Raw genomic sequence first — 26,995 nt, forward strand, 5'->3', positions numbered from 1 at the left:
CATATGCAGATGATATTGCCATCGTGACGAGGGATGTAAGATCGCTTATAGAAATATATGGACAAGTGGAAGCAGAAGGAACAAGAATTTGACATACTGTAAATGAAAGCAAGACAAAGTATATGGTTATGTGCACTTCTGAAGCAAGGAGGTCACCACAGGACCTGAAGATCTCTGATAAATGCTTCAAAGCTGTTAGATGCTTTCATTATTTAGATGTCCTCAAAACCAATGAATAGTATGAGACAATGTATTAGAGAAAGGATACAAGCAAGAAACAAAGTCTATTGTGCAAACCTAAAGATACTCAAGAACTAACAAAGAGATAGAGGGGCTGGCCAGTACTTAGCTCAGTACAGCCGATAGATACACAAAGCAAAACAGAAAATTTACATTCCTAGCTTTCGGAACTTTGTTCCTTCATCAGGGAGGGGAGAGGGGAATAAGGGGATGAAGGGAAAGTGGATTCAGTTACTCACAACCCAGATTATGAAGCAACAGGGAAAGGTAAACAGGGAGGGTAGTAAAGATGTCGGCATGGTCGTCTGAGGGAAGCCAAAGATATTCTACTGTAAGTACTGTGCCAGCTTCAAACCAAAGAGGATGCATACAGAAGTAAAGAGGTATAGAGATATACAGTATAAAGATAAACACAACTATGTAGGAAGAAATGATGCGTGAATGGCTAAAGAGGAGGACCTAGGAACCTGCTACACCATACATGCCATTTGGCTTCTCCCACCCAACACCAGTCCCTGGGAACTGCGGGGATGGGAACTTGCTCTCCAACACATCCTTTCATCCCGCCATCCCCCCCTGGACTGAACCTACATTAACCAACATCTCTCCCATTTACTCTTCAGTCTTCTCCTTTTTTCCTCTCCTCTTTAGCCATTCAAGCATCTCTTCATCCTACATAGTTGTGTTTATCTTTATACTGTATACCTCTTTACTTCTGTATGCATCCTCTTTGGTTTGATGCTGGCACAGTACTTAAAGTAGAATATCTTTGGCTTCCCTCTGACGACCATGCCTCCATCCTTACTATCCTCCCTGTTTACCTTTCCCTGTTGCTTCATAACCTGGGGTTTGAGTAACTGAGTCCACTTTCCCTTCATCCCTTTATTCCTCTCTCCCATCCCTGATGAAGGAACAAGGTTCCGAATGCCAGGAATGTAAATTTCTGTTCTGTTTTGTGCATCTATCGGCTGTACTGAGCTGAGGTAAGTACTGGCCAGCCCCTCTATTTCTTTGTTAGTATTTGTTTCACACCTTTATATGAGATTTTCCATTAATCATTTAGATACTCAAGAACTCTTTAATTACAAGAACAACTAAATTGAGAGTATACTATTCCCTTGTGTGACCTGTTGCCAAATATGGATGTGGACAATGACAGAAGCAGACAGTAACAGCTTAAGGACATTTGAAAGGGATTTGATATCCCCCCTGGCAGACATCGTATTGAGGGCACGAGTCGGCACAGCTGGAGTAGCAGAGTTGTTCAGAAACCTGCTGTGAATGGTGTGTGCATCACATGACATTGGCAGACCCACTGACAGAAGGGACTTACTTGTGGGTGGCAGCAAGCAGACCAGGAATTAAATTGCCATGCATCGTGCTGTGCATTTCATTCCAAGTGCTGTCATGAGCGTAGTCATTAGCCAAGTATATTACCATGCGTGCATTCTAGTACTGACGGACACTGCTTCTTGAGGATCTGTTCGGACGGTGAGTTTGTTCCGTTCACAGGGTTCTGTCCTCCAGTTGTTACTGAGCCACCTTTGGCCCGCAAAGTACCCTTGCTGACAGTGTCGAGTAGCAGCATTGTCACTAAAGTTTTCTAATTCACTAAATTGCATAAAATCAGTGACTGTAAATTGTGCCTTTTTTGACAAGCAATCACAAATTCTCTCTCTCAGCTGAGAGATTGACCTCAGTTTGATTAGAAACTGCTTTGAAGAACAGTGTCAGAAGGCTTCTAGAAATCCAATAATATGGATTCAATTTGAAATCCCTGTTGGTACCACTCATTAATTTGTGTAAACAAAGAGCCAGTTGTAAATATATTATGGAAAGTTCTGACAGAATGTAAATAATTAGGAATAAAAGTAACAACTTACTGAATAGTTGTGGTGTTGTGTTTTGACAGGTACATAAATTACAGTTACTGCCCGATGGTGTGTTTTTAATATCCTACTATGAACGCTGCCACACCCTGCACTTTTTTCACTTAGCACATTGGTGACAAAGGATCAATTTATATACAGTAAATCATTTTGCTTGCCAAAGCCACACACAAAAGTGTATAGAAATAGAGTTCTTTTTTGCCCCTCAACTGTGGCTTATAATGCATTCTTGCCTGGAGCTGAGCCACAAATGTGAAATTGCAGAATCTGGTCTCACAATATTATACAGTGTTTATAGTAACATAGATCACATTACATTGGTGAATGAAATGTGAGTCCAGCTAATTAATGATGTATTTATCCAGTGAAAGACAGCAGGTATATTTTGTTAGCGCTATTTTTCTTTTTTTCTTTTGAAACTGCCACTTTGCATGATGTTATGCCTGCCGTCTTTAGGGTTTCAGCTTGTGTAACATTGTGACACTTTTGGTCTGGGTGGCAAGTCTTGGAGTATCAAAATTGTATTGCAGTTTGTGAGTACTCTAACTAGAACTTGCAGTGTCACCAGTTTCTTTGTTAGCTCGATTGATAGTAGTGGAACACTGGGAGCACTCTAGGCTGGAGCAACCCAGTAAATCTCTTGTAACTGAACACTGTTTTGAGTACAAGCACTTCGTGAAGTATGATGAGACCAAAACTCTGATGCAGTCTTCTAATTTCTGGAAGATTATCATTAAGGGAGTAATTGAAATCAGTCTGGGGAAAACTGAGGAAAAAAAGAGTCAAATGATTAATATGAATTCTGGTTACCAACTTTACCAAGCATAGGATGCTAACCTCAAATCACTGAAGGCACTATGTGGCATTTGCAGCTGTAAACAGATTCTGTGACTGTGAAAATGAAGATACCACTCCCTCACTGCATGTATGAGTGGCAGAGGAGATGTAACACCAATAATTCATCCACGAATGACTGCAGGTGTGGGTTCAGGCCTCTGGGTATACAGCACGACAGAGCATCGCAAACTGGTTGACAAGGGGTCGAGAGGTGGGGATAGGTACAGATATAGAGGGAGGGACAGCTCCTGTGACGTCTCAGTACATCAGTACCTTTGGTGTCAGCAAAATACGTATTTGTGCCAGTCAGGTATGATCGTCCAGCCTCAATCCAGAAAGACACAAACAAATAATATCGATAATGAATACTGCAGTATGTATTGTTGTTGCCCAAAGAATGATTTGATGCAGATCTCCAGCAATTCTATCCTTCACAAGCCTCTTCATTTCTTTGTAAGTACCTTGCACCTTGCATCCATTTGAACATGTTTGCTGTAGCTGAGCCTGTGTCCCCCACTAATTCTTGTCCCCACACTTCGTTCCAATAACAAATTGGCAATTCATTTGTGTCTCAGTGTGTGTCATGTCAAGCGATCCTTTTTCTTAATGTGTGTGTCCCCAGTGGTAGGGTCGCCAATTTGATTCAGTACCACCTCATTAGTTATTCAGTCCACAGTAATTTTCCACATTTTCTTATAGTGCGACTTTTTAAAAAGCATCTTTTCTCCTCTCAGCAGAGTTGTTTATTGTTCACATTCGGTTTTGAGGCTATGCTCCGTACAGATACCTGCAGAAAGTACTACTAGCCCTTAAATTTACATTTGATGTTAACACATTTCTCTTGCTCATAAATGCTTCCCTTGCTGTTGCTAGTCTTCATTTTATATCCTGTGTACTTTGGCAATTGTCAGCTATTTTGCTGCGCAAATAGTTTCCTAATTAAATTCCCTCAGCATAACCTGATTTAATTAGACTATAGACATCATTTTATTTTTGTCGGTGTTTATTTTGTAACCTCTTTTCAAAACAATATCCATTCCATTCAGTTTGGATACCAACTTACCAACCTTTGTTGTGTATGGCAGAACTAGAATGTTGTCAGCAAACCTGAAAGTTCGTATTTCGTCTCCCTGAAAATTTACTTTTCAAATTTCCCCTTCATTTCCTTTACAGCTTGATCCGTGTATTGATGAAATAACTCTGGGTATTGGCTACAACCCTACCTCACTCATTCACAGTACCTTAAGAATTTTAGAGGTTGTGTTCCACTCACCATTGTCAAAAGCATTCTTAAATCTGCAAATGGTATAATGTAGGTTTGCCTTTCTGTAATATATCTTAGATACTTTGTAGGGCCAGTGTTGCCTCAGTGTTCCCACAGTTCTCTTGAACCCAAACTGACTTCCCAGGACGGCTCTTACCAGTTCCCCCATTCTTTTGCAAATAATTTGTGCCTGTATTTTGCAATCATGATTTATTAAACTGGTGGTTGAGTGCTATTCACACCTGTTCTTTGGAAAAGCAATGATCATATTTATTGCTCTTGGTGTGTGGGAGTGTCTTGCCTCTCTCATATATCTTGGCATCATGTGCATGGCTGTCCATAGGATCTCAGTAATTCTGAGCGAATTTCTTCTATTCCAGGTGCATCGCTTCCACTTCGGCCTTTCAGTGCTCTTTAAATTTTCTCACAGTATCTTATGTCCTATTTTTTGTCATCTATATCCTTTGCTGTTACTATAATACTGTCTTCCCTTACATAGATGTCCTTTATATTCTGTCCACCATTTAGCCATCCTCTGTTTGCTCGGTACAGGTTTGGCATCTGAATTCTTGGTATTCGTGCAGGTAGTTTTTATTTTTTTTATCCCCCCCCCCCCCTCCTCATGAGGTCTCTTTAATTTGTCTACAGTGGCATATCTCTTTCCTGTAGTAAGGTGTGCTTCTACAGCTTTGCATTTCTTATATTTTGCTCTGCCTGTCAGTATTGTTTTCAGGCATCAGTATTCCAGTTACCCATTTCATTTCCTACATTTTCATACTTTCTCATTTTGTCTCAGTTAAATATGTCCTTTTTGCCCTGCTCTTACTATCATGTTCTTTCCCCAATTACAGTTTCAGTTGCAGCTATCTTCTCAGATGTTTTCTCAAGTAGGGAGATCGGAATGGGGCCCCCTCAGCCTCGTGAGGCCACACGAAGAACTGCTCGAATAAAGAAGCTTCCGCACAGTTGGGATTCCTCTGTTGGTGGTAATGACTGGAGGGATTGATGACATGCTGGCTACACGTTGCGTGGTCATAGGTCACACCTCATAATGCCTTATAGGCAGCATTTAGGACTGGCCTGTTGCCAAACCCCTAAGTAGTGTTTGTGGTTTCAGTCTGCGAAGCTAGAGAGCATATAAATTTCTACTAGTGGGAGGGTGTCGGCTTTGTATCTGTTGTGGCCATCTGTGATGCCCCTTTATCTCTGGGTGTCTCTGTAAATGTGTGTGTCTCTGTGAGCCGTAACTGGTGCCAAAGTTAAAGATGTGCTGTTTTAAGTAACACAACTGCTTAAGGAAGCTGTTAAGGTAATGGGACTTAGTTTCTGGCGAGGCAGGGTGTGTCGTTTACTAGGCCCGTGATGGAGAAAAACTTATTTCCGATTGTGCAGCAGCAGGAAGTTGCAGTTAGATAAGGCTGTTGCTGGGCTATAAATAGCCTCGTGGAGCTGATATCACCATGACTCTGGCATGGAGTTGTAGACGTGCAACAGCATTGAATGGCTCACAATGGGGCATCGCTATAGTTATCGTCGCTGGCGTCAGACTGTGTATAAAGCTATAGACAGAGTTGGGTTGAAGTCTGCTGTTATCACAGCTAAGTAAAAAGTTAAAGGCATCGCTTCTCGTGCTGTAATTGATGGACCTTGTGTGTTTTTAGGTCGTAGATTTGATTTTGATATAAGTCACTGTTCTGTTCGTAATAGCTTATCCAGATTCCTATTTTCTTATTCACTATTGTACTTGCTATTGCATTTTGCCTGTTATATTTTGTGTTGATAATCCTGTACTGATTTGACCACATGCCCTGCCTTCTTGCAGCTACACTTCACTAATTCCCACTATATGTTTATTCAGCCCATCCATCTGCTTTAATAAATTCTTTAACCCACCTATCCATTTAATGGATCCAACATTCCATGTTTCGACCCAACACCAATATGTATTTCTTCTGCTGACATCATCTTTTTGAGTAGTCCTCACATGGTGAACCATAGTGGGAACTATATCCTCCAGAATATTTTACTTAAGAGGATGCCATCATCATTAAGCCAGACAGTAGAGTTGCAAGTTGCATGCTGTCAGCATAAATAATGATTGTAGTTTGCCCCTTGCGGGCTTTCTGTATTAAAAAATAAAAAAAAAGTGAAATGTGACCCTCAACTATGTACCCTGAGTTGAAATATTAAAGGTTTTTGCTGGTTTTGTTGTCTAGGACCTGGGACATGTAGTTGCCGCATTACAAGCCGAAATACTGCTGAGTCTACAGTATACAATATGAATATACAGATGAATCGAGTTCCTATCACTTGGCAACTGCGAATTTTGAATGTAACATAGAAAGTTATAAATGAAAAATTGCAATTAAGTAAAATCTGCAGGTACTATTTTTAACGACTTTGAGTGATGAGTACGATAGCAGAAGTACCTTTAAGAATGCCGTTTATTACTGCAAAACACTTACTGGTGTTGATGGTCCAGCAATTAAATAAAATATAAGTTGAATAACAGGGAACAATAGATTCCTATTTCAAGTAATTAGCTATGAACAACAACATATCTTGATAGATATTCACTTCTAAATTCATACTACGTCTTCACTGCAGAAGCCGTGGAAATCTCACAAGTGCACAACTCGGCACTACAAAATATATCTATCTCTTGCGACCACGCGCGAACTGCTTCCCAGTATCTCCCATAACCGTCTGTCGTGCATTCCCATCCAGCCTTCTCCCGCGTCCTCCGTGACCCAATCCTCCTCCCCCACTTCCATACAGTCTCTCCATTCTTCTGTAGTTTCCTACCAGAGTAACGAGCGCTGAGATTGGCTAGAGCACTCTCGCCAAGTCTCCAAGCCAACGCACACTCACAAACATATTGAAACACATACGAAATACTGGATTTACATTTAAACAACTTGAAATTAAATAAATATTCCTACAGCTGGACCATAAACACGCTCTAACACACATTATTAAATACATAAACAAATCAAATAAACATGTATCAAAGGAATAGAAACAAAGCCGGCCAGTAGCCTAATGTCTCTGTGCTTTCTAAAAAACAGTAAATATTTGACCAATTTCTTCATGAATAGTATATATCGGATGTACACAAAGACATAAACAAATATTTTGATAAGCATGCTGCTAACGTTTTTTCTTGTAACTGTGGAGTACTTATGGCATGACGCAATCAATATTAATCGGCCACTTTGACCTCCAATGTACTATTCAAGTTACATGGCTGTAACTCATACCAATTTAGGTTTACACTAATAGCTTTCTAAAGACACATCAATCAACAAAATTGGATGAACCGTTTAGATTTTGGAAATTTGTTGCTGGGTGTTACTTGTATAATTTACAGTCAGATACTAAACTTTAAACTAATAAAGATCTTGAAAATCTGATTACGCCATCAGAATCGTCATGCAAATAATGGTAATGTACATGTTTCTTTTTAAGATATCATGATTCCTCTGGCTATTATTAATTTTTACATGAACTGTGAAATGTCCGCCATTATGGTTCCACAAAGTCCGCCATATTTGGCACTCCCAGCATACAAATCTGCTTCGTTGACACAAAGCACAGTCCTCTTCATAGCGTCAACATTGAATTCCCAGCCACGCGGTCATCCTAGATCACACGCTTGGGCTACCCTTCTTGCTCTGGCTTGTGTGGCCACACCAACTCCGAACGTAGAATATTTTCAGGGCACCACAACTCACCCATTACCTCACACCCTGCTTTCAGCCATTCAAAGAGCCACCACAGCAAGGCCACATTGGCTGACGTTATCAGGCCAGATCAGCCAATCATCCACACTGTTTCCCTGCAACAGCTGAAGAGACTGCTGTCCCTTCTTCAGAACCCATGTTTGTCTGGCTTCTCCACAGATATCTCTCCATTGTGGTGACATCGAGGTACAGCTGTCTATATCATAAAAGCACGCAAGTCATCCTACTTCAACAAGGTCTGTTTTTGTTGCAGAATTGTAAAGCTTATTCTAAACTTGTTCATTGTGACAATGCTATAGGAAAAAAACCATCTCTGAAAGAATCATCAGAGGTTTAGGAAGTACTGCACTCACTAATTTTTCTCAACACAGCATTTCTTGTATATGTTAGATGCAGGTACGCAGGTACACAGGTACAGTTTCAAATTTTTTTGCAACTGCACCACTTTATCGGCAGAACTCAAATTGTATGACAAAAATATCTTCCCAAATACGTGATTTGCTCAGAGAATTCATGGCTGGTGGAACACAATATTTTATACTGGATGGCTGATTTTAAACGCAACAAAAATAATGCTGTCTGTGTCTCAGGGAAGTTTTGTAGAAAAGCTAATTTTCACAACTTTAACAGTTTGTCAGACTCGATGAACTGAGCTCCCGATGTAGGACAGTATCATCGTCCTCAGCAGATCATTGTGAGGAAAAACATGATGACTTGGATAATATTTCCACTTTTTGTACTAAATGTTGGTAAATTGAATGTCAGTATGCAAACCAAGAGAAATAACTCTATAATACCTGATCACATATTTTAACTGTCAAGGAATAGTGTGTTTCATAGTTCAGTATCAAGGAGTAATATGCGAAAGATATAGAGGAATAGACATATAGAATCAGTAGTTGCGAAGGCAGAATTTTTGGGTGGACTCTGAAATAACTGTTTTTGTAGAGTACTGCCTATTCAAGAGTACTGTTTCAGTGTTTGGAGTCCTTATCAAGTAGGAATGACTAGAGATATTCAAGTAATTATGAGTTTCCTGCTAAAGTAGTAACAGGTAAGAGCAGTCCATAGAAGAATGTGATTGAGATGCCCAGGGAATACACATGGGGTTTCTGAAGGAAAGGTATTGTTTGTCTTGTGAAATTGTGTCTGACACCTTTAGGTAATAGATAATCAAGAAAGACTATGCATCAAATCTCCTGCTTTCCTTGTGTATATCATGTTAAGGCCGAAACAATAAGGGAAGAGAGATTTGACTAAGACTTAGAGACACATTTTCCTTCACTTTGCACACAAATGGCACAGGATAGTGAGTACCTATTGTTCATATGAAGTACCCCCTACTGTTCATTATATAGTGAGGTGTAAATAATTTACATTTGCCATGTGTTCAGCTCCTGGGTATGTTTATGATATGGATCCAGGACCAATATACACTTTCCTCATTTGTTCAGAACCTTCACTTCAAACCATTTAACTGTGTCCTCTTCTGCTCAGTGAGAAACCTTACTGGACTTTAAAATCCCTATATCTGTTGGCCTTTTGAAAACCCCTCTGTTTTAACCCAAGCACCAGTACCTCCATTTTGGAAATTATTGCCTTCTTTGCACTAAAAGATTTCTTCCCTTCCATCTCAGCACTCACGGGTGCTGTGTCTATAGTGATATACGTCTGGCTGAGGCCTTCACAGGCAGGCACTATCCTCTACACTTAACAGTACAAACATACCTCCTGTGCGCTTATGGTGGTACTGTATTCTCTTTACTAGCTGCAAATAAGCAGCCTGTTTCTTACACAATACAATCGCTGCACATTTAACAACTAAACCTAATTCTCTGCCAAAGTTACACAATGCTCTAAGCTGAAGAATATCTTAAAGAGAATCCTTTTTACATCTCTTAAACTTGTATTCCTCTAGCCTTACAACCTAGGTAGTATGCTCTTTATACCATACCTGCTCCTAGCCTCTTGTTATACAGATCATATCTGTGCAGAAGAGGCAATTGTAAAACCTGAACCGTGTACCTATTCACTAATACATACATAACCAGCAGTCCAGGCACCGTAGACCGTGCGCTGCTTCCACAAACTGCCTCCGCTCCTTTCTGTTTTGTGCCCGGTTCCTCCTGTCCCCAAGGTTGCCAGGTCCTTCGACAGGTTGTCCATCCATTGCTACCCCCACTGAATTCTTTTGCTCTTCAGCTTCTGTGAGGTTGTCGGTTGTTGCATCGAGAGGTAGAATCCCTCATTCTTCCCCCTTATCTATTCTTCTTTATTTAAGATCAGTCCCCATAGTGTCTCATTACTCCTCTTTCAAATATTAATGGTTTTTACTTTTCTCATTTTGCTTGCTCCAGATTTCTGAACTATATGTGACTGCTGAGTATATCTCTGTGTTATGTATTCTCATTTCAATATTCGCTGATACTGGTTTTGAGCTGAATGTCTCCCTGAGGGAATACGCGTATCGCAGACACACTGCTATTCGTTCTGTGATATGCGTTTCTGTAATGGTGTTGTTGGTAGACTGAGATCCTGAGTATTTGAAGTGGTGAACTCTCTCCAAGCTCGTGCCATTTATCTCATGAAATTCTTACTGCTTTTGTCCTCTTCCTAATTGTACGAAATCCAGTTTGTCTCGATCCACATTCATCCGCTCGTGTGATCTTTAAATCGTATGCTGTTGTACGTGAGGCCACCTTTGAAAGAAGCCGTACAAGATATCGACCCTGCTGCAGAGGTTGCATGGGATTTTGTGTTGGGATGACCGACATTACACACTGCTCTCTCCATTGAATCTCTAAGTTTGACATACTGCTCACTTGACAATTGTATTTTGCCCAGAATTTTCCATTATCACAAAAATTGTGTCGTCCCTGTTTCCTTTGAGGATTTGGCAAGGTTGGGAAAGGAGTTGGTTGTGCCCAATCAAAGAAACCAATCTGACATTTACCATAAACGATTTAGGGAAATCGTGGAAAACCCAAATCTGAACAGATGATTTTAACCTCTTCACCCCCCCCCCCCCCCCCCTCCCCCAATATGAGTGCGGTGTCTATTATCTAGCCATCTCAGTCAGCCATTGTGGAGGAGGTATGGTTGCAGTCCCACCATATTCCACTGTTGCTGCGTGTGACTGCAAGTGCACCGAGAGTGGGTCACCGCACGTGTGCAGTCGAATTGCCCACCAACTGTATTGGCACGGGTCAGCCACTAGAGGCTGCCAGTAGGGAATGCGCACAAGGCACCGTCTCTGCCATGCCATCTGTGTGTGACACACGCCTGTGTATATGTGCAGTACAGTGCTGACTGAATCTCTTGTTGTATTTCTAGTTTGTATTTCACACACCAGTGTTCTGTGTCTTGTAGTATCCCGAGAGGCTTAAAGTTCAGATGTTATAAAAAGACATAGTTTTGTGATGTGGATCGGCTTTGTGCATTAATTGATTACTACACAGTTGGTTAAGAGTTTGGAATGGTTTTTGTTTGTGCAATCTTTGAGTGCAGTTTCATCAGGTTATTCGTTATGGATGCCATGTGTCCGGCACTGATTGAACAGCTTACTTTGGCTGTGACCACTTTGTCGACTTCCATTAACAGACAGGGTAATTTTCTACTGCTCGGTCCATCAATTTTTGCTCCATATATTGATTCAGCCGAGAACAGGGAAGCCTATGAAAAAAGACTCGAGTGTTTTTTGGCTTTTGGTGTGACAGACTCGTTTTTGTGCAAAACTTTCCTCATGTGCATTTCATGTAAGGTGGATCAGTCAGTAACTGTGTCAGCTTGCTCCTTTGCAAGAACTGGCAGCTCTCATTTTCGATCACATGTGCAGTCTATTCCGCATATACCATTGCAAATGAATGCGTGTCATATAGGTGTGAGTTGAATTCTACCAGTGCTATCAGAAACCAAACCAATCGTACAGAGCCTGGGTTGCTGGACTTCACAGCCGTAGCTGTAAGTGTTATTGTATTACTGATTCCCACAATGACTCTAATGCAGACTCTGCTGTGTGGGACACATTATCTGTTTAGCTCAAAACAAGGAAATAAGCCAGAAAGTGTTACTCTGTGAAAACTCCATGTTCACAAAATTTTTGAAAATAGCACAATCTTTTGAAGTTTCTCAGACAGCGGGTGACCAAACCGAAAAGTCAGGCAATGTGGTGGCAGTGTTACAAGATGTGTACACTAGGATGACAGATAGTCTGCACGAGTTAAGTATATTTCACAAAGTTCTCCGACTACAGGTCAACACCACTACTGCAGTGACATTATTGAATTTGCAAACCTACGTGAGTTTAGACTCACTACCATTGACTCCAGTCACCAGGAAGTGGTCATATATAACAAACTGAACATTGCACTTTTGGAACCATTTTTGGCATCTTCTCTTACGAGCCAGTGGTTTGTTCCCTCATATTTTTTGTGGCTGCTGATGCCGGTGTTGAGAACTTGTTTGCGATGGACACGTTTCAGGCATTTGAATCTTCTATCACTGACATAGTCCACCTTTTGTCTGATGAGGTATTGTATTCTCAATTGGAAACACTGTTAAGGGGTTTTCAGAGTTGTTTCCAGAAGGTATAGGGTATTCTATGAATTTTTCTGCTCGTATTTCTGTGAAATCCACAGTTCAACCTCATTTTTGTTGTGCACATCCTGTTTCCGTTGCCCTGAAAAATCAAGTGAAAGCTGAGTAGGACAGGCTTCAATCTCTAGGGGTGGTGCAACGTGTTTTGGCAACTGAATGGTTGTCTGTGCTGGTTGTTGTTCGGAAGCCATCAGGAAAACTTTGCCCCTGTGGTGACTTCAGTACTACTATCAATACACAGTCGATTGTGGATACGTATCCTTTCTCGTGCCAAGAGGAGCTGTTGGGAAAAATATTGAGTGGCCAGTACTTACGTAAAATTGATTTGTCTGAAGCATATCTGCAAGTTCCTGTGCATGAAGAGTCTAGGCAAATTCTGATTTTGAATACTCCTTATAGTCTCTATCAATATAGCCGCCTTCCTCTTGGTGTGGCTAGTGCCTCTGCTATTTATCAGTGATTTTTAGAGCGATTGAATGTGCTTGTCCCAGGATGCATTAATTGTCCGGATGATATTGGTGTCACAGGAAGATTACTTGAAAAATTTGGGCACTTTGTTTTCTGTCTTACAGTTTGCATGCTTGACCTTACAAAATCTCAGTTTTTTTTCAACCTTCTATTCTGTATTTGGGTTTGATGTCTCGTAGGATGCCTCACCCCCCATCCATGAAGGAGCTTCAGACCTTTCTAGGGAAGATACCCTACTACCATAAGTTTCTGCCTTGGGCAGCCACATTGGCACACCCATTGCATGCATTGTTACACAAGATTGTATGTTTTGCTGGAGCCAGGATTGTGAACATGCTTTTCTGGACCAGCATATTGGCACGCTCCTAGCCCATTGATAAGCCAACGGCTCTGAACGACCTGTTGCCTTCACCTCTAAATCTCACTGGCCCAGCAGTATTACCCTCAAGCGGAAAACAGGCTCTTGCCATATAGTCTGTGCTGTCCAGAAATTTCATGTTTCTTGTATGGCTCCAAGTTCCACCTTATTACTGACCATAAACTCTTGCTTTCCTTGTTTAACCATCACATTTCCTTGCCTGACAATGCAGCACATCACTTACAGTGCTGGGTGCTGTTTTTGTCTTGTTACAATTACAAAATCTAGTATTGGCCTGTGTTTAAACATGGCAATGCAGATGCCTTGTCCTGACTTCCTATGGCTCCTGGTGCCATCTTTGATCATGAAAAATTGCTTTGCTTCCATATCGATACTGAAATACAGGCTGCAGTCAAGGGTCTTCCATGTACGAGCTCACCCATAGCAACTGCTGTTGCTCTCAACCCAGTGCTCCACCGGGTGGTTCAGTTTGTTCAACAGGGCTGTCCAGATAAACTTCCAGGTTGGGCTTTGGACACCCTGCACAACCAATTTTCTTTACAGTATCACCTCTCTGTTTTTGACAGTGTTTTGCTGTTGTCCATGGAAGATTTCTCTCCTGCAGTAGTCATTCCCACCACACTGGGGCATGAGGTACTACACCTTCTCTACTGGGGTCACTGGGAATTTCACACACTTAACTGTGTGATTTCTGGTCTGGGGAATACAGAGTCATTCACACCAGAACTGACCAAGATAGACCAGGAATGGTAGGAGCTGGAATAATTTTGAGGAAAAACTATGGCTCATGTGTCAAGGGGTATGTGCAATGTAGCTCTCAAATAATACTAGTCAAACTTGAAACTAAACCAAAGGACACTGTGATAATACAAATATACATGCCAACATCCAAAGAAGAAGATGCCACCTTTGACGAAATATATGAAGAACTAAGTAATGCGATGGGAAATGTTACGGGAGATGAAAACCTGATTGCCAGGGGGCACTGGAACGCGATTGTGGGTGAAGAACTAGAGGAAGGAATTGTTGGCAAATATGGACATGGAAGAACAAATGAAAGAGGAGATCGGCTTTCGAGTTCTGCTCAAGGAACCAATTAGTTGTTGCAAACACACTTTTCCAACATCACAAATGAAGAAGATACACAGGGAAGGCCTTTGGAGACCTGAGGAGACAACAGATTGATTACAGTCTAGTGAAAGCACGTTTTAGGAACCAGATAAAAGATTGCAGGAGCTATCCATCTGCAAAAATAGGCAGTTATCATAACCTAGTCCTGATGAAAAGTTCACTGAGATTCAAACGTTTGAAGAAGAACCCAGTAAAACTTAAATGGGGACTAGAAAAACTGAAAACTGAGGGACTGGCAAAGCGCTATGCTCATTAAACAGATAACCTAGCTAAGAAGTTTCAACATGGTGGAGTAAATGAAGACTGGAATCAAATTAAATCTGGTATATACAAAGCAACAGAAAAGATAGTGCGAAGAACTGAACCCAAAATCAAGAGGAAATGGATTACAGCAGATATTATTGAGCTTATAGAAAACAGGAGATTATACAAAAATGCAACTGATGAACAAGAAAAAGCTGAATACAGAAGTCTAAGGAATTTAGTTTATAGGGAAGCTAGGAAAGCAAACGAAAATTTTCCTGAAGGAATGTGCAGAGAAGTGGAAGAAAATATGCAAAGCAGAAGAACTGATTTAGCCTACAGAACAGCAAATCAATTTTTTAACAAACGTAAAACAATACTCTCAGGCACAATAGAAAATAAAGAGGGGAAACTGCTGTTTGGTGAAGACATGATGAAAAGAATACATAGAGGAGTTGTACACCGGAACACCTCCTTTGGAGGAATTAATAGGAAGAGAAGAGCAAGTAGACGAAGATGACATTCTGCAAGAAGAATTTGACAGAGCTCTAAAAGAACTACGGGACAACAAAGCAACAGGCATTGATGACATCCCTGCAGAACTAATGAAGAATGCTGGTGACAGCATGAAAATAATGCTGCTTAAACTTATTAGGTCCACCTATAAAGCAGGAGAGATATACCAACAGACTTGCAGAAATGTATCATATTTCCTATACCAAAGAAGGCAGCAGCTACAAAATGCAAACAGTACCGAACTCTTAAGCCTAATATCACATACATCAAAAATTCTCATAAAAATAGTTCTGAAGAGAATTGAAGAGAAGAAGGATATGCGGAGTGAAGATCAGTTTGGCTTCTGAAGGGGATTGGGAACAAGAGAGGCGATTCTGACACTGAGACTTGTTATCGAAAAGCAATGACAGAAAAATAAACCAACTTATATTGCCTTTGTAGACATGGAAAAGGCATTTGATAACGTTATCTGGCAAGAGATGTTCAGAGTGCTGAGGAAACGTGGAGTAAAGTACAAAGACATCTGTGTGATACTCAGCTTCTATAAGAATGAGGTGGCAGTGATTAGGAACTGTCACCATGAACAAGAAGGAAACATTAGAAAAGGGGTAAGGCAAGGATGTGCTCTCTTTCCTCTTATATTCAATGCTTTCATCCAGGAAGCTATAGACCAAGTTCAAGAAACTACTGAGGTGGGGATCAAAATTAATGGACAGAAGATAGATATGCTATGTTATGCAGATGATATTGCTATAGTCACGGAGACAAAAGAAGATCTAGAGGAAATCCTCAAAACAATGGAAAAAGTTCTATGCTCTCAGTATGGAATGAGAATAAACAAGAAAAAGACTGAAGTGATGGTATGCAGTACAGGAGCAGAATATGAACCTTTGAGAATGAGAATTGGAAGAGAGGACCTGGAAGTGATAGACGAATTTAATTACCTGGGAAGCAAAATCACAAGAGATGGTAGAAGCCGGAAAGAAATTGTGACCACAATACAAAAGGCCAAAATTGCATTAACCGGAGAAGGAACTTACTCACCAGCAACAACATCAGTCTGAAAATAAGGAAACGTATCATGAAAGATTTCGTTTGGAGTGTGGCCCTATACGGGCATGAAACTTGGATGATAGGAAAAGAAGAGAGAAAACGGCTAGAGGCCTGGAGATGTGGTGCTATAGAAGGATGATGAAGATCAGCTAGAGAGACAAAGTAACAAACGAAGAGGTGCTTAGAAGAGTACAGGAAACCAGATCTCTGTGGAGGCACATGCAAACAAGAAGAGACAAACTTGTAGGGCACATCCTACGACACGTCATCATTGGAACAATAGCAGAAGGAGCTATTGGCAGGGGCAACCATGGATATCATACATGCAACAGATCGTGAATGACGTTGGATGTAAGATATACGTGGTAATGAAGAGGAAGGCAGACAGAAGAGAGGAATGGCGCTCTGCTGCAAACCAACCTCAGGGTTGAACACTTAAAGAAGAACTGTTAGCTAGGAGACATGTTTTTTGGCCAAAGATTTATGGCAGGGTTGTCTATTTTATTGTGTTTGTGAACAGTTTGACTGCAAAAAGGTAGCTTTTGGGTCATCTCCATGCCCTAGACCTGCTCCACACCAGCTATGTGAATGCGTTCATGTAGACTTTGCATGTCCCATCTACAATTCCTATTGGCTCTTGGTTGTGGACGCATTTTCCTCCTTTTCTTACTTTCTCAGGTGTGCATCAAAATCAGTCGAGGACAATTCATAAACTTTTCAGGGATTCTGTGTTGAAGGGTTGCCTTACACCTTAGTTTCCAAAATGGGACCCATTTCATTTCTCACACCTTTCAATTGTTTTGTTTCCATCATGTCGTTCATCACAATATGGCTCCGCGATTCCACCCTCAGTCAAAGAGTTATGTAGAATGACTAGTGCAAACGTTGGAGTCTCAAATGAAAAATTTTGTTGTGGGTTCCTTCCTGGAGGACGCCCTTCTCCGTTTGCTGACCACCTGTCACTTCTCATCTGTGAGGGAGCAGAGCCTGGCCGACAGCCACTTATGTTCCTCCACCTTCTACGGTCTGCATCCCACCTGTCACGCTCGGGTTCGTCTGGCCACTCTGTGCCGGATTGCCGGTGTGGGCACGAGGGTTCGGTTGCTGGCCCGAGTGGATACCAGCCACCATTGTCCACCACTGCCTTTCTGATATCCGTACGGCTGACAGGCCGGTAGCGCACCACTTCGGTGTGTCGTGCCTCCCCTCTCTGCCAGAAGCTACTCGCTCACGAGTGTGGCCTCTGTCACCGCAGTCCGCCCCACTGTCTTGTGCCACGAGCCATTTGTTGCCGACTGTGGAGGAGCACCTGTTCCATCGACTGCCTTCTTCACGAGGAGCACAACGGAGTTCCAGCTCCATCTTGTCCACACTGGGACCTGCCTGCCGACAATGACGATTCAGAGATGGCGCCAGCACCCTCCTCTCCGGCGCTGTCACCAGGTGCGATGCGGGCCCACCGGCACCGTGCGTGACAGCGTCTCTGCACTTTATGGCCCTCTGCTCTGGTGCCTGCCTAGCACACCGTCTCGCTCTCTCCACTGTCAAGGGCTGCCACCGCTGTTGATCTGACGAACGTGTGTCTCGCCAGGCCACCGACATCTCCTCCATCCACTGGGCACCCGTTTCTCGTGAGGGAGAGGTGTGCCGTATCCTGCTACCAGTGCACATGAGTGCGAGTGCACCGAGTGTGGGTTGCTGCCCGTATCTCTCGCCAACTGTATCGGTGCGAGCTGGCCACTAGAGGACACCAGTAGAAGTCGTGCTCACGGATCGGTCTCTTCCACTCCGTCTACCGACGGCCCGTGCCTACGTATGTGCAGACCATTGCCGATTGAATCTCTTGTTCTATTTCTAGTCTATATCACACACACCAGCGTTTTGCATCTTGTGGAGTCCCAATGTTCAGTTGTTGTGAATAAAGTCATAGTTATGTGACTTGGATCGGCTTTGTGTATTATTTGGTTGCTACAAGTCCTGTAACGTATTGTTGACCTCATCGTTATTAGTTATTGAGCAATGTGTCAATGGGGAAAGGGTGACTGATGGAAGAAACCATGATATCATTTGCCTAAGTTCATTTAGGAAACCAGCAAAATCTGCACTGAATCTGGCTCCCAAATATGAGTTAATTGCAATAACTGCTACATCACCTCACTCATTGGTCCTATTTAGGTTTTTAATGGTAATACCACTTCATCATATTGTAGTCTCTACTTATTGGGGGCAAACATTTTGGGATTTTTCACTGTATATTTATTCTGTGCAAGGAGAGACTGTATATTTCTCCTTAAGTGCAACTAAAGTGCTTGGCATTTAAAAATGGATCACGTACTCCTATAGGAGGTAGTATTAGTTAAAACTAGAAGAAAAGTTCCTATAATTAGATATTAGGTTTTGTTGAAGTTGGCTACAGCATCTCCACCCCCACCCCCTCCTGTTCAACCAGGATGACATATGAAATTGGCCTCATTTGTTCCACGCCGATCTCAGATGTGGGGAGGGAAGTGACAGATCTGAGAGGTTCTGCACATCTACATCATCACACTGATCGACCAGATCGTGTCAGATATGATGGGGTCTTTTGTGGAATGCCGGTCAGCTGCTTTTGAAACAGATAGAGTTGTGAATGATAGAGCCCAGTTAGTATTCACTAGTTGTGGGGGTCCACTGCCGGTGAGAGATGACAGAGCATCGGATCGCAGCTGCTTCGTATCCAGCTGGAGCCACAGGTTATACGGTATGTCTGGAATTTCCAGAGGTGACCCCTGGTGTGACTAGCATGTTGCTCTTAGCAGTGATCTTATATAACAGGTTGCCTCGTGATTTGCAGATCGAGGCCAGAACACAGGTCAGACAGAGCCTGAACAATTGAGCCGATGCCACAGTGCCTGCCTGGCACCGGTTGCAGATGGTAGCCTAGGCTCAGTGGCAGTCCAGCAGTGACAGCAGAGTGAGGAGAGTCGGAGGTTGCCTGCTGGAAGCATCTCGGGTGATCTCTTCCCTGCCATCAATGTGGTTTTGTACAATGTAAGGGCATCTACTGATGGTGTGGATTTCGTTGTTGTTGTTGTCGTTGTTGTTGTCTTCGGTCCAGAGGCTGGTTTGATGCAGCTCTCCAGCCTACTCTATCCTGTCAAAAAAAATGGTTCAAATGGCTCTGAGCACTATGGGACTTAACTTATAAGGTCATCAGTCCCCTAGAACTACTTAAACCTAACTAACCTAAGGACATCACACACACCCATGCCCGAGGCAGGATTCTAACCTGTGGCCATAGCGGTCGCGCGGTTCCAGACTGTAGCGCCTAGAACCGCTCGGCCACCCCAGCCGGCCTCTATCTTGTCCAAACTTCTTCATCTCCCAGTACCTACTGCAACCTATATCCTTCTGAATCTGTTTAGTGAATTCATCTCTTGGTCTCCCTCTACAATTTTTACCCTCCACACTGCCCTCCAATACTAAATTGGTGATCCCTTGATGCCTCAGAATATGCCCTATCAACTGATCCCTTCTTCTAGTCAAGTCGTGCCACAAACTCCTCTTCTCCCCAATTCTATTCAATACCTCCTTATTAGTTATGTGATTTACCCATCTAATCTTCAGCATTCTTCTGTAGCTCCACATTTCGAAGGCTTCTATTCTCTTCTTGTCTAAACTATTTATTGTCCACGTTTCACTTCCATACGTGGCTACACTCCATACAAATACTATCAGAAACGACTTCCTGACACTTTAATCTATACTTGATGTTAACAAATTTCTCTTCTTCAGAAACGCTTTTCTTGCCATTGCCAGTCTACATTTTGTATCCTCTCTACTTCTACCATCATCAGTTATTTTGCTTCCCAAATAACAAAACACATTTACTACTATAAGCATCTAATTTCCTAATCTAATTCCCGCAGCATCACCTGATTTAATTCGACTACATTCCATTATCCTCGTTTTTCTTTTGTCAATGTTTATCTTATATCCACCTTTCAAAACACTGTCCAATCTGTTCAACTGCTCTTCCAGATCCTGTGCTGTCTCTGACAGATTTACAATGTCATCGGCAAACCTCAAAGTTTTTACTTCTTCTCCATGAATTTTAATTCCTATTCCTAATTTTTCTTCTGTTTCCTTTACTGCTTGCTCAATATACAGATTGAATAACACCAGGGAGAGGCTACAACCCTGTCTCACTCCCTTCCCAACCACTGCTCCCCTTCCATGCCCCTCAACTCTTATAACTGCCATCTGGTTTCTGTACAAATTGTAACTAGTCTTTCACTCCCTGTATTTTACCCCTGCCACCTTCATAATTTGAAAAAAAAATTATTGCAGTCAGCGTTGTCAAAAGCTTTCTCTAAGTCTACCAGTGCTAGAAATGTAGGTTTGCCTTTCTGTAATCTATTTTCTAATGTAAGTTGTAGGGTCAGTATTGCCTCACGTGTTCCAACATTTCTACGGAAACCAAACTGATCTTCCCCGAGGTCAACTTCTACCAGTTTTTCCATTCGTCTGTAAAGAATTCGCGTTAGTATTTTGCAGCCGTGCTTTTAAACTGATAGTTCAGTAATTTTCACATCTGTCAACACCTGCTTTCTTTGGGATTGGAATTATTATATTCTTCTTGAAGTCTGAGGGTATTTCGCCTGTCTCGTACATCTTGCTCACTAACGTTTTGTTAGGCCTGGTTCTCCCAAGGCTATCAGTAGTTCTAATGGAATGTTGTCTATCCCGGGGCCTTGTTTTGACTTAGGTCTTACAGTGCTCTGTCAAACTCTTCACGCAGTATGATATCTCCTATTTCATATTCATCTGCATTCGCTTCCATTTCTATAATATTGCCCTCAAGAACATCACCCTTGTATAGACCCTCTATATACTCCTTCCACCTTTCTGTTTTCCCCTCTTTGCTTAGAACTGGGTTTCCATCTGAGCTCTTGATATTCATGCAAGTGGCTCTCTTTTCTCCAAAGTTCTCTTTAATTTTCCTGTAGGCAGTATCTATCTTACCCCTAGTGAGATACTCCTCTACATCCTTATATGTGTTCTCTAGCCATCCCTGCTTAGCCATTTTGCACTTCCTGTCAATCTCATTTTTGAGACGTTTGTATTCCTTTTTGCCTGCTTCATTTACCACATTTTTGCATTTTCGCCTTTCATCAATTAAATTTAGTATCTCTTCTGTTACCCAAGGATTTCTATTAGCTTCGTCTTTTGACCTACTTGATCCTCTGCTACCTTCACTATTTCATCTCTCAAATCTACCCATTCTTCTTCTACTGTTTTTCTTTCCCCCATTCTTGTCAATCGTTCCCTAGTGCTCTCCCTGAAACTCTCAACCAGTTGTTCTTTCAGTTTATCCAGGTCCCATCTCCTCAAATTCCCACCTTTTTGCAGTTTCTTCAGTTTTAATCTACAGGTCATAACCAATAGATTGTGGTCAGAGTCCACATCTGCCCCTGGAAATGTCTTACAATTTAAAACCTGGTTTATGATTCTTGAACCAAGTGTTAGCTATAATTAAGTTATGCTCTGTGCAAAATTCTACCAGGTGGCTTCCTCTTTCATTCCGTACTCCCATTCCATGTTCACCAACTGTGTTTCCTCCTCTTCCTTTTCCTACTATCGAGTTCCAGTCACCCATGACTATTAAATTTTCATCAATCTCTTCGTCATCTGCGGAGCTAGTTGGCAAATAAACTTGTACTGCTGTGGTAGGCGTGGGCTTCGTATCTATCTTGGCCACAATAATGCGTTCACTCTGCGGTTTGTAGTAGCTTACCCGCATTCCTATTTTCCTATTCAATATTAAACCTACACCAGCATTACACCTATTTGATTTTGTATTTATAACCCTGTATTCACCTGAGCAGAAGTCTTGGTCCTCCTGCCACTGAACTTCACTAATTCCCATTATATCTAACTTTAACCCATCCACTTCCCTTTTTAAATTTTCTAACCTACATGCCCGATTGAGGGATCTGACATTCCACACTCCGATCCACTGAACGCCAGTTTTCTTTCTCCTGATTGCAATGTCCACCTGAGTAGTCCCCGCTCGGAGATCCGAATGGAGGACTAGTTTACCCGTGGGATATTTCACCCGAGAGGACATCATCATCATTTAACCATATAGTAAAGCTAACGGCTGTAGTTTCCACTTGCTTTCAGCCGTTCACAGTATAAGCACAGCGAGGCTGTTTTGGTTAGTGTTACAAGGCCAAGTCAGTCAATCATCCAGACTGTTGGCCCTGCAACTATGGAAAGGCTGCTGCCACTCTTCAGGAACCATACATTTGTGTGGCCTCTCAACAGATACCCCTCCGTTGTGGTTGCACCAACCGTATGGCTATCTGTATTGCTGATGCACGCAAGCCTCCCCACCAACGGCAAGGTCCACAATTCTTGGTGGAGAGGATTTCGTTATTTTCCCCATTTTCTCCTTGAAAGTGCGCACTGACCCTCCCACCTCTCCATTACATTAGAAGTGGACTGGTGCCACTAGAAGGTGTTGTACCCCTTGCTGCTTACAGAATTTTGAAAACTGAGTTGTCTGTTATCTCAGGCAGTGACCTTCGGAGGGCCCTCATTGCCAAAAATTAGCAAAAAGTTATGTGAATACATGATGTCTGTTCTTTTAGACATGTCTGAAATAGCAAACACCACACAGAATCCTCACTTGTGATAAATTATATGTAAATTGAAGTTGGAGGGGGGAGAAAGGTAAGGAAAGGGAATGGATTTGATTATTGATGTCAGCTATATTGGGACATTACGTGGAATCAACATTGATGAGTGGAAATGTGTGGTGGACTGGTATTTGAACCCAGGATATTCTTCTTACTAAGCAGTTGCATTAACCACTGTCCACCTGGAACACGACGTTTGGTGCAACTGCGTAGACTATCTTAGCGCGCCTCTTAGCCAACCCTCACCCTCATCTACCACCACATATCTGTAGTACCTCTCCATGTCCTCCGCACTCGCTTGCAAATATTCTCGCAGGAGGTCGAGCATATTTTTTCATACGCACTGAAGAAGGTGGATTCATTGCCCATCAGTTATATTTTCACTCGTCACCACTGATTCCACATAATGTCTTGATGCAGCTTACGTCAACAGTCCCTTTCCTTTCCTCCCCCCCTTCCTCCTCCCCTCCTCCCTCCATCGTCAATTCACATATTTAATAAAAGACCTGGATCACGTTTGCTGTTGTCTTTGAACCCATGACTCTAATACCTGGCAGCGCTTGTAAAGTTAACAATAATTTTATGGTTTAACCTGAAAGGTTTTATGCTGTGAAGTGACATAGGTACATTTCCCAGTCGTCATCGCCATCTGTAAGTAATGGAAATGATGCAATTGCCGAAGGTTTCTAGTTTCTGATAGACAACACTGCTATTTGCTGCTGTAGTGAGGTAAATTGCTGTTCACGTTTTTCCAGTTGTCAGTTTTGTTGCGGCTGTGCCCTCATTTAATGTTTTGTGGTTCCTGGCCAGATGAGAAGAGGGTGGTATGATAGGTGGGTGGCCGGTTTCCCCTCACCACAACACAAAAAGCACACATGGTTAAAATACACTTTATTCAGGAACCAATGGAGTACTTAACTTCAGTGATGTCCAGTCTGAAGTTCTATGGTTAACAGCAATCAAATAACATGTACTAATTCTCGAATCTTGTCCATGTCTGTATCACAGCTATATACAATGACTGTTGCTCCCTCACAGCTAGCTAAGGTCCGAGGCAATGATTGTCACTGTGGAAGACTAGAGCAATGTGTGACATATTGAGGTGAAATGCGAGCTGAGTCCGGATGTGACATACTGAGATTGTGACAGCTCAGTTGGCGTCGGTGGCAGTGGCCTATATGCAGCTCTCCTTGTTACTCTACCCTGTGTAAGTCCCTTTCTCTCTGAGTAACTAGTACAACCTCCTACCTTCAGACTCTGAGTACTGTATTCGTGTCTCGGTCTCTCTCTATGATGTTTACCCCATCCCACTTCCCTCTAGTGCTAAATTGGTGAATCCTTGATGTCTCAGAATATGTCATACCAACTGATCCCTTCATCTAGTCAGGTTGTGCCGCAGATTTTGTTGCTCCCCAGTTGTATTCAGTTATGTGATCGACCCATCTAATCTTCGGCATCCTTTTGTAGCACCACATTTCAAAAGCTCCTATTCTCTTCTTGTCTAAAATGTTTGCTGTCCATGTTTCACTTCCAAATATGGCTATACTCCATACAAATACTATGAGAAAAAATTTCCTGACACTTAATGTATACTCGATGTTAACATATTTCTTGTCTTCAGAAAAGCTTTTCTTGCCATTGCCGCTCTCCATTTTATACTCTCTCTGATTTGCCCAAATATCATTCTACTTGAATCTATAACCCTAAAAATAATAAGATGACAGAGAAGAAAGAGACAAGCTACTTTATCACTATCACCATCTCCCCCATCTCCATCCCCCTTGTGCACAAAGTCCCCCTCCTGTAATCTTCTTTCCATTGTTGTTTACAGTTCCACTTGCCCACACATTACTGCTGCATTTTTCTGGTATTGCCTAGCTCCCCTGCCCCCAAATAAAAGGATGTTTCCTTTTATTTAGGAATAAGGGAGACAACTAACCGAAAAACAGAAGCGCTATGTCATTGATGGATACCCGAATGAAAGGTGCACAGCTTAGATAGCTTTCGATCGATTGAGCACACTGTAGGAAGACAGACGTTTGCTGTGAGTATGTGCGTATGTTTGTGTACATGCTTTTTCTACAAATTTGAAAAAGGAAGTCCATTCCAAAAGCTAGTGAAGCTCTCTACCTTTAGTTTGTGTAACTATCAATGACGCAGTGCTTCTGTTTTTCAGTGAATCGTCTCCTTCATTCCTAAATAATTCATAATTCTGAACCAGGTTGTTTCCTTTTTATCATATCTCCCACACCTCTACCAGTAACTACCGGCATTTTGCTGTCATTTATTTTTCGAACAGTTTTATCATTGTCATAAGTTAAAACTGGTAACATATTCATAGACTGTAAACTTTCCTTTACAGACAATTTGGAACATTTGTTTTGAAAATCTTGTATAGCTGTTTGTAACTTTCTTTTTACTGTGACTGTTGTTAAGTCCTGATTGTGTTTATGCCTGTATTTAGTATTTGTGCTTTATCTAATAGTTTTCACTGTTCTTCAGACTTCCAATTGGGAACGGAATGATTGCTGAGGCTCTTGTGAAGGGTAAAAAGAAAGAGATTGTGGTGCAGTGTGCTCTCGAAGCTTGTCGTGTTTTGGATCCCTTCGGAATGTTACGCCAAGCTACTCACGGTAAAAAAACAAAAATTAATTTTTCTGGCTTTTGGTTTTTCCCCCCACAAACGTGATAATATCGTTACAGTAGGAATATTGTATTTTGTAACATGTATCATGTGCAAAATCAACATTTAAGTAATATGTTCATCTTCATCGTCATATTGAATAACTTATAGAGTATAGTAAAAATCAAGCATTGGAAAATATAAGATGGAATGTAACAATATTATGAAAAGGAAAGTTGCTACTCACCATATAGCAGAGACATGAGTTGCAGATAGGCACAAGAAAAAGACTATTACAAATGAAGCTTTCATCCAGTTGGCCATTGTCAAAAATAGAGGATATACACACATACACACACTCATGCAAATGTAACTCACCACCACCTTTCTACGTTTTCCACTACCTCTACCTCTTTCCAGCCCTCTGTCTAACCTGCAACACTTCACTGTCCACCACCCCTACCCTACTAATTCTCCCCCTCCCCACCCCAGCCTCCTCCTTACCCTCACCCAGGCACCACTCCCATCATGCACTAGTGCTGGTGCTCGCAGTGTGGTTTTAATTGCCTGAGACTACACTCGTGTGTGCGAGTTATGTCTGTGTGAGTTCAGCATCTCCACTATATTGTGAGTAACCACTTTCCTTTTCATAATATTGTTATAGTGTCTAGTGACATTTATCAGAAACATAAAGACTTTTTTCAGTTCTAGTAGTATAGTTTTTTTCCCACAGACTTTATTCACTTCTTTCTTCCTTCCATCTTTTACCTAATGTATTCACTGTTTCTGTTGTGATTTCATTTCTTTGTTGTGTCTTCTAAAGCCACTTTCACTCTTTTCTCTTAATAATTTGTCCTCTGTTGAATGAAATGGAATTGCTATGTGAAGTATTCATTTCACTTTCTGAAGGTGTATCGCAGCTATATATATTGCCTGTTGTCTTGATAAAAATATTGAAATGTGGTGATGAAGTCCATTTCCATTTCTTCCTGCCTTCTGTTTTTACACTTATTATTTTTGGCACTATGGAGCAACCATGCCTTTGAGTTGTTGTTGTTGTTGTTGTTGTGTGTACGTGCTTGTGTGTGTGTGTGTGTGTGTGTGTGTGTGTGTGTGTGTGAGAGAGAGAGAGAGAGAGAGAGACCAATAACAAGGTTAGCTAGTTTTGAGACGTAGTAAAGCAGGTTTATAGCAATGAATTTACTGGAATATGAAATGTTCTGATGTTGCTGATGCTCTAATATGCTGTTTCCACAAGGAGAAATTAGACCGTGTGAACCATCAGTTTCTGCAAACTGTGGAGTACAGATTTCCTGTGCCATTTCTCCTC

General features: G+C 41.8%; 1 protein-coding gene across 1 annotated transcript in view; it reads left to right on the forward strand.

Annotated features, from left to right (window-relative positions):
• The window catches only part of LOC126310132 (kanadaptin-like), a 236,880-nt gene that overhangs the window by 121,880 nt on the left and 88,005 nt on the right, over window positions 1–26,995 (forward strand). Inside the window, 1 exon segment of the mRNA XM_049992109.1 lies at window positions 25,545–25,675. Within this exon segment, the coding sequence (XP_049848066.1) occupies window positions 25,545–25,675 (131 nt within the window).

The sequence above is a fragment of the Schistocerca gregaria genome, unplaced genomic scaffold, assembly GCF_023897955.1.
Source record: "Schistocerca gregaria isolate iqSchGreg1 unplaced genomic scaffold, iqSchGreg1.2 ptg000394l, whole genome shotgun sequence".
NCBI classification, from domain to species: Eukaryota; Metazoa; Arthropoda; class Insecta; order Orthoptera; family Acrididae; genus Schistocerca; species Schistocerca gregaria.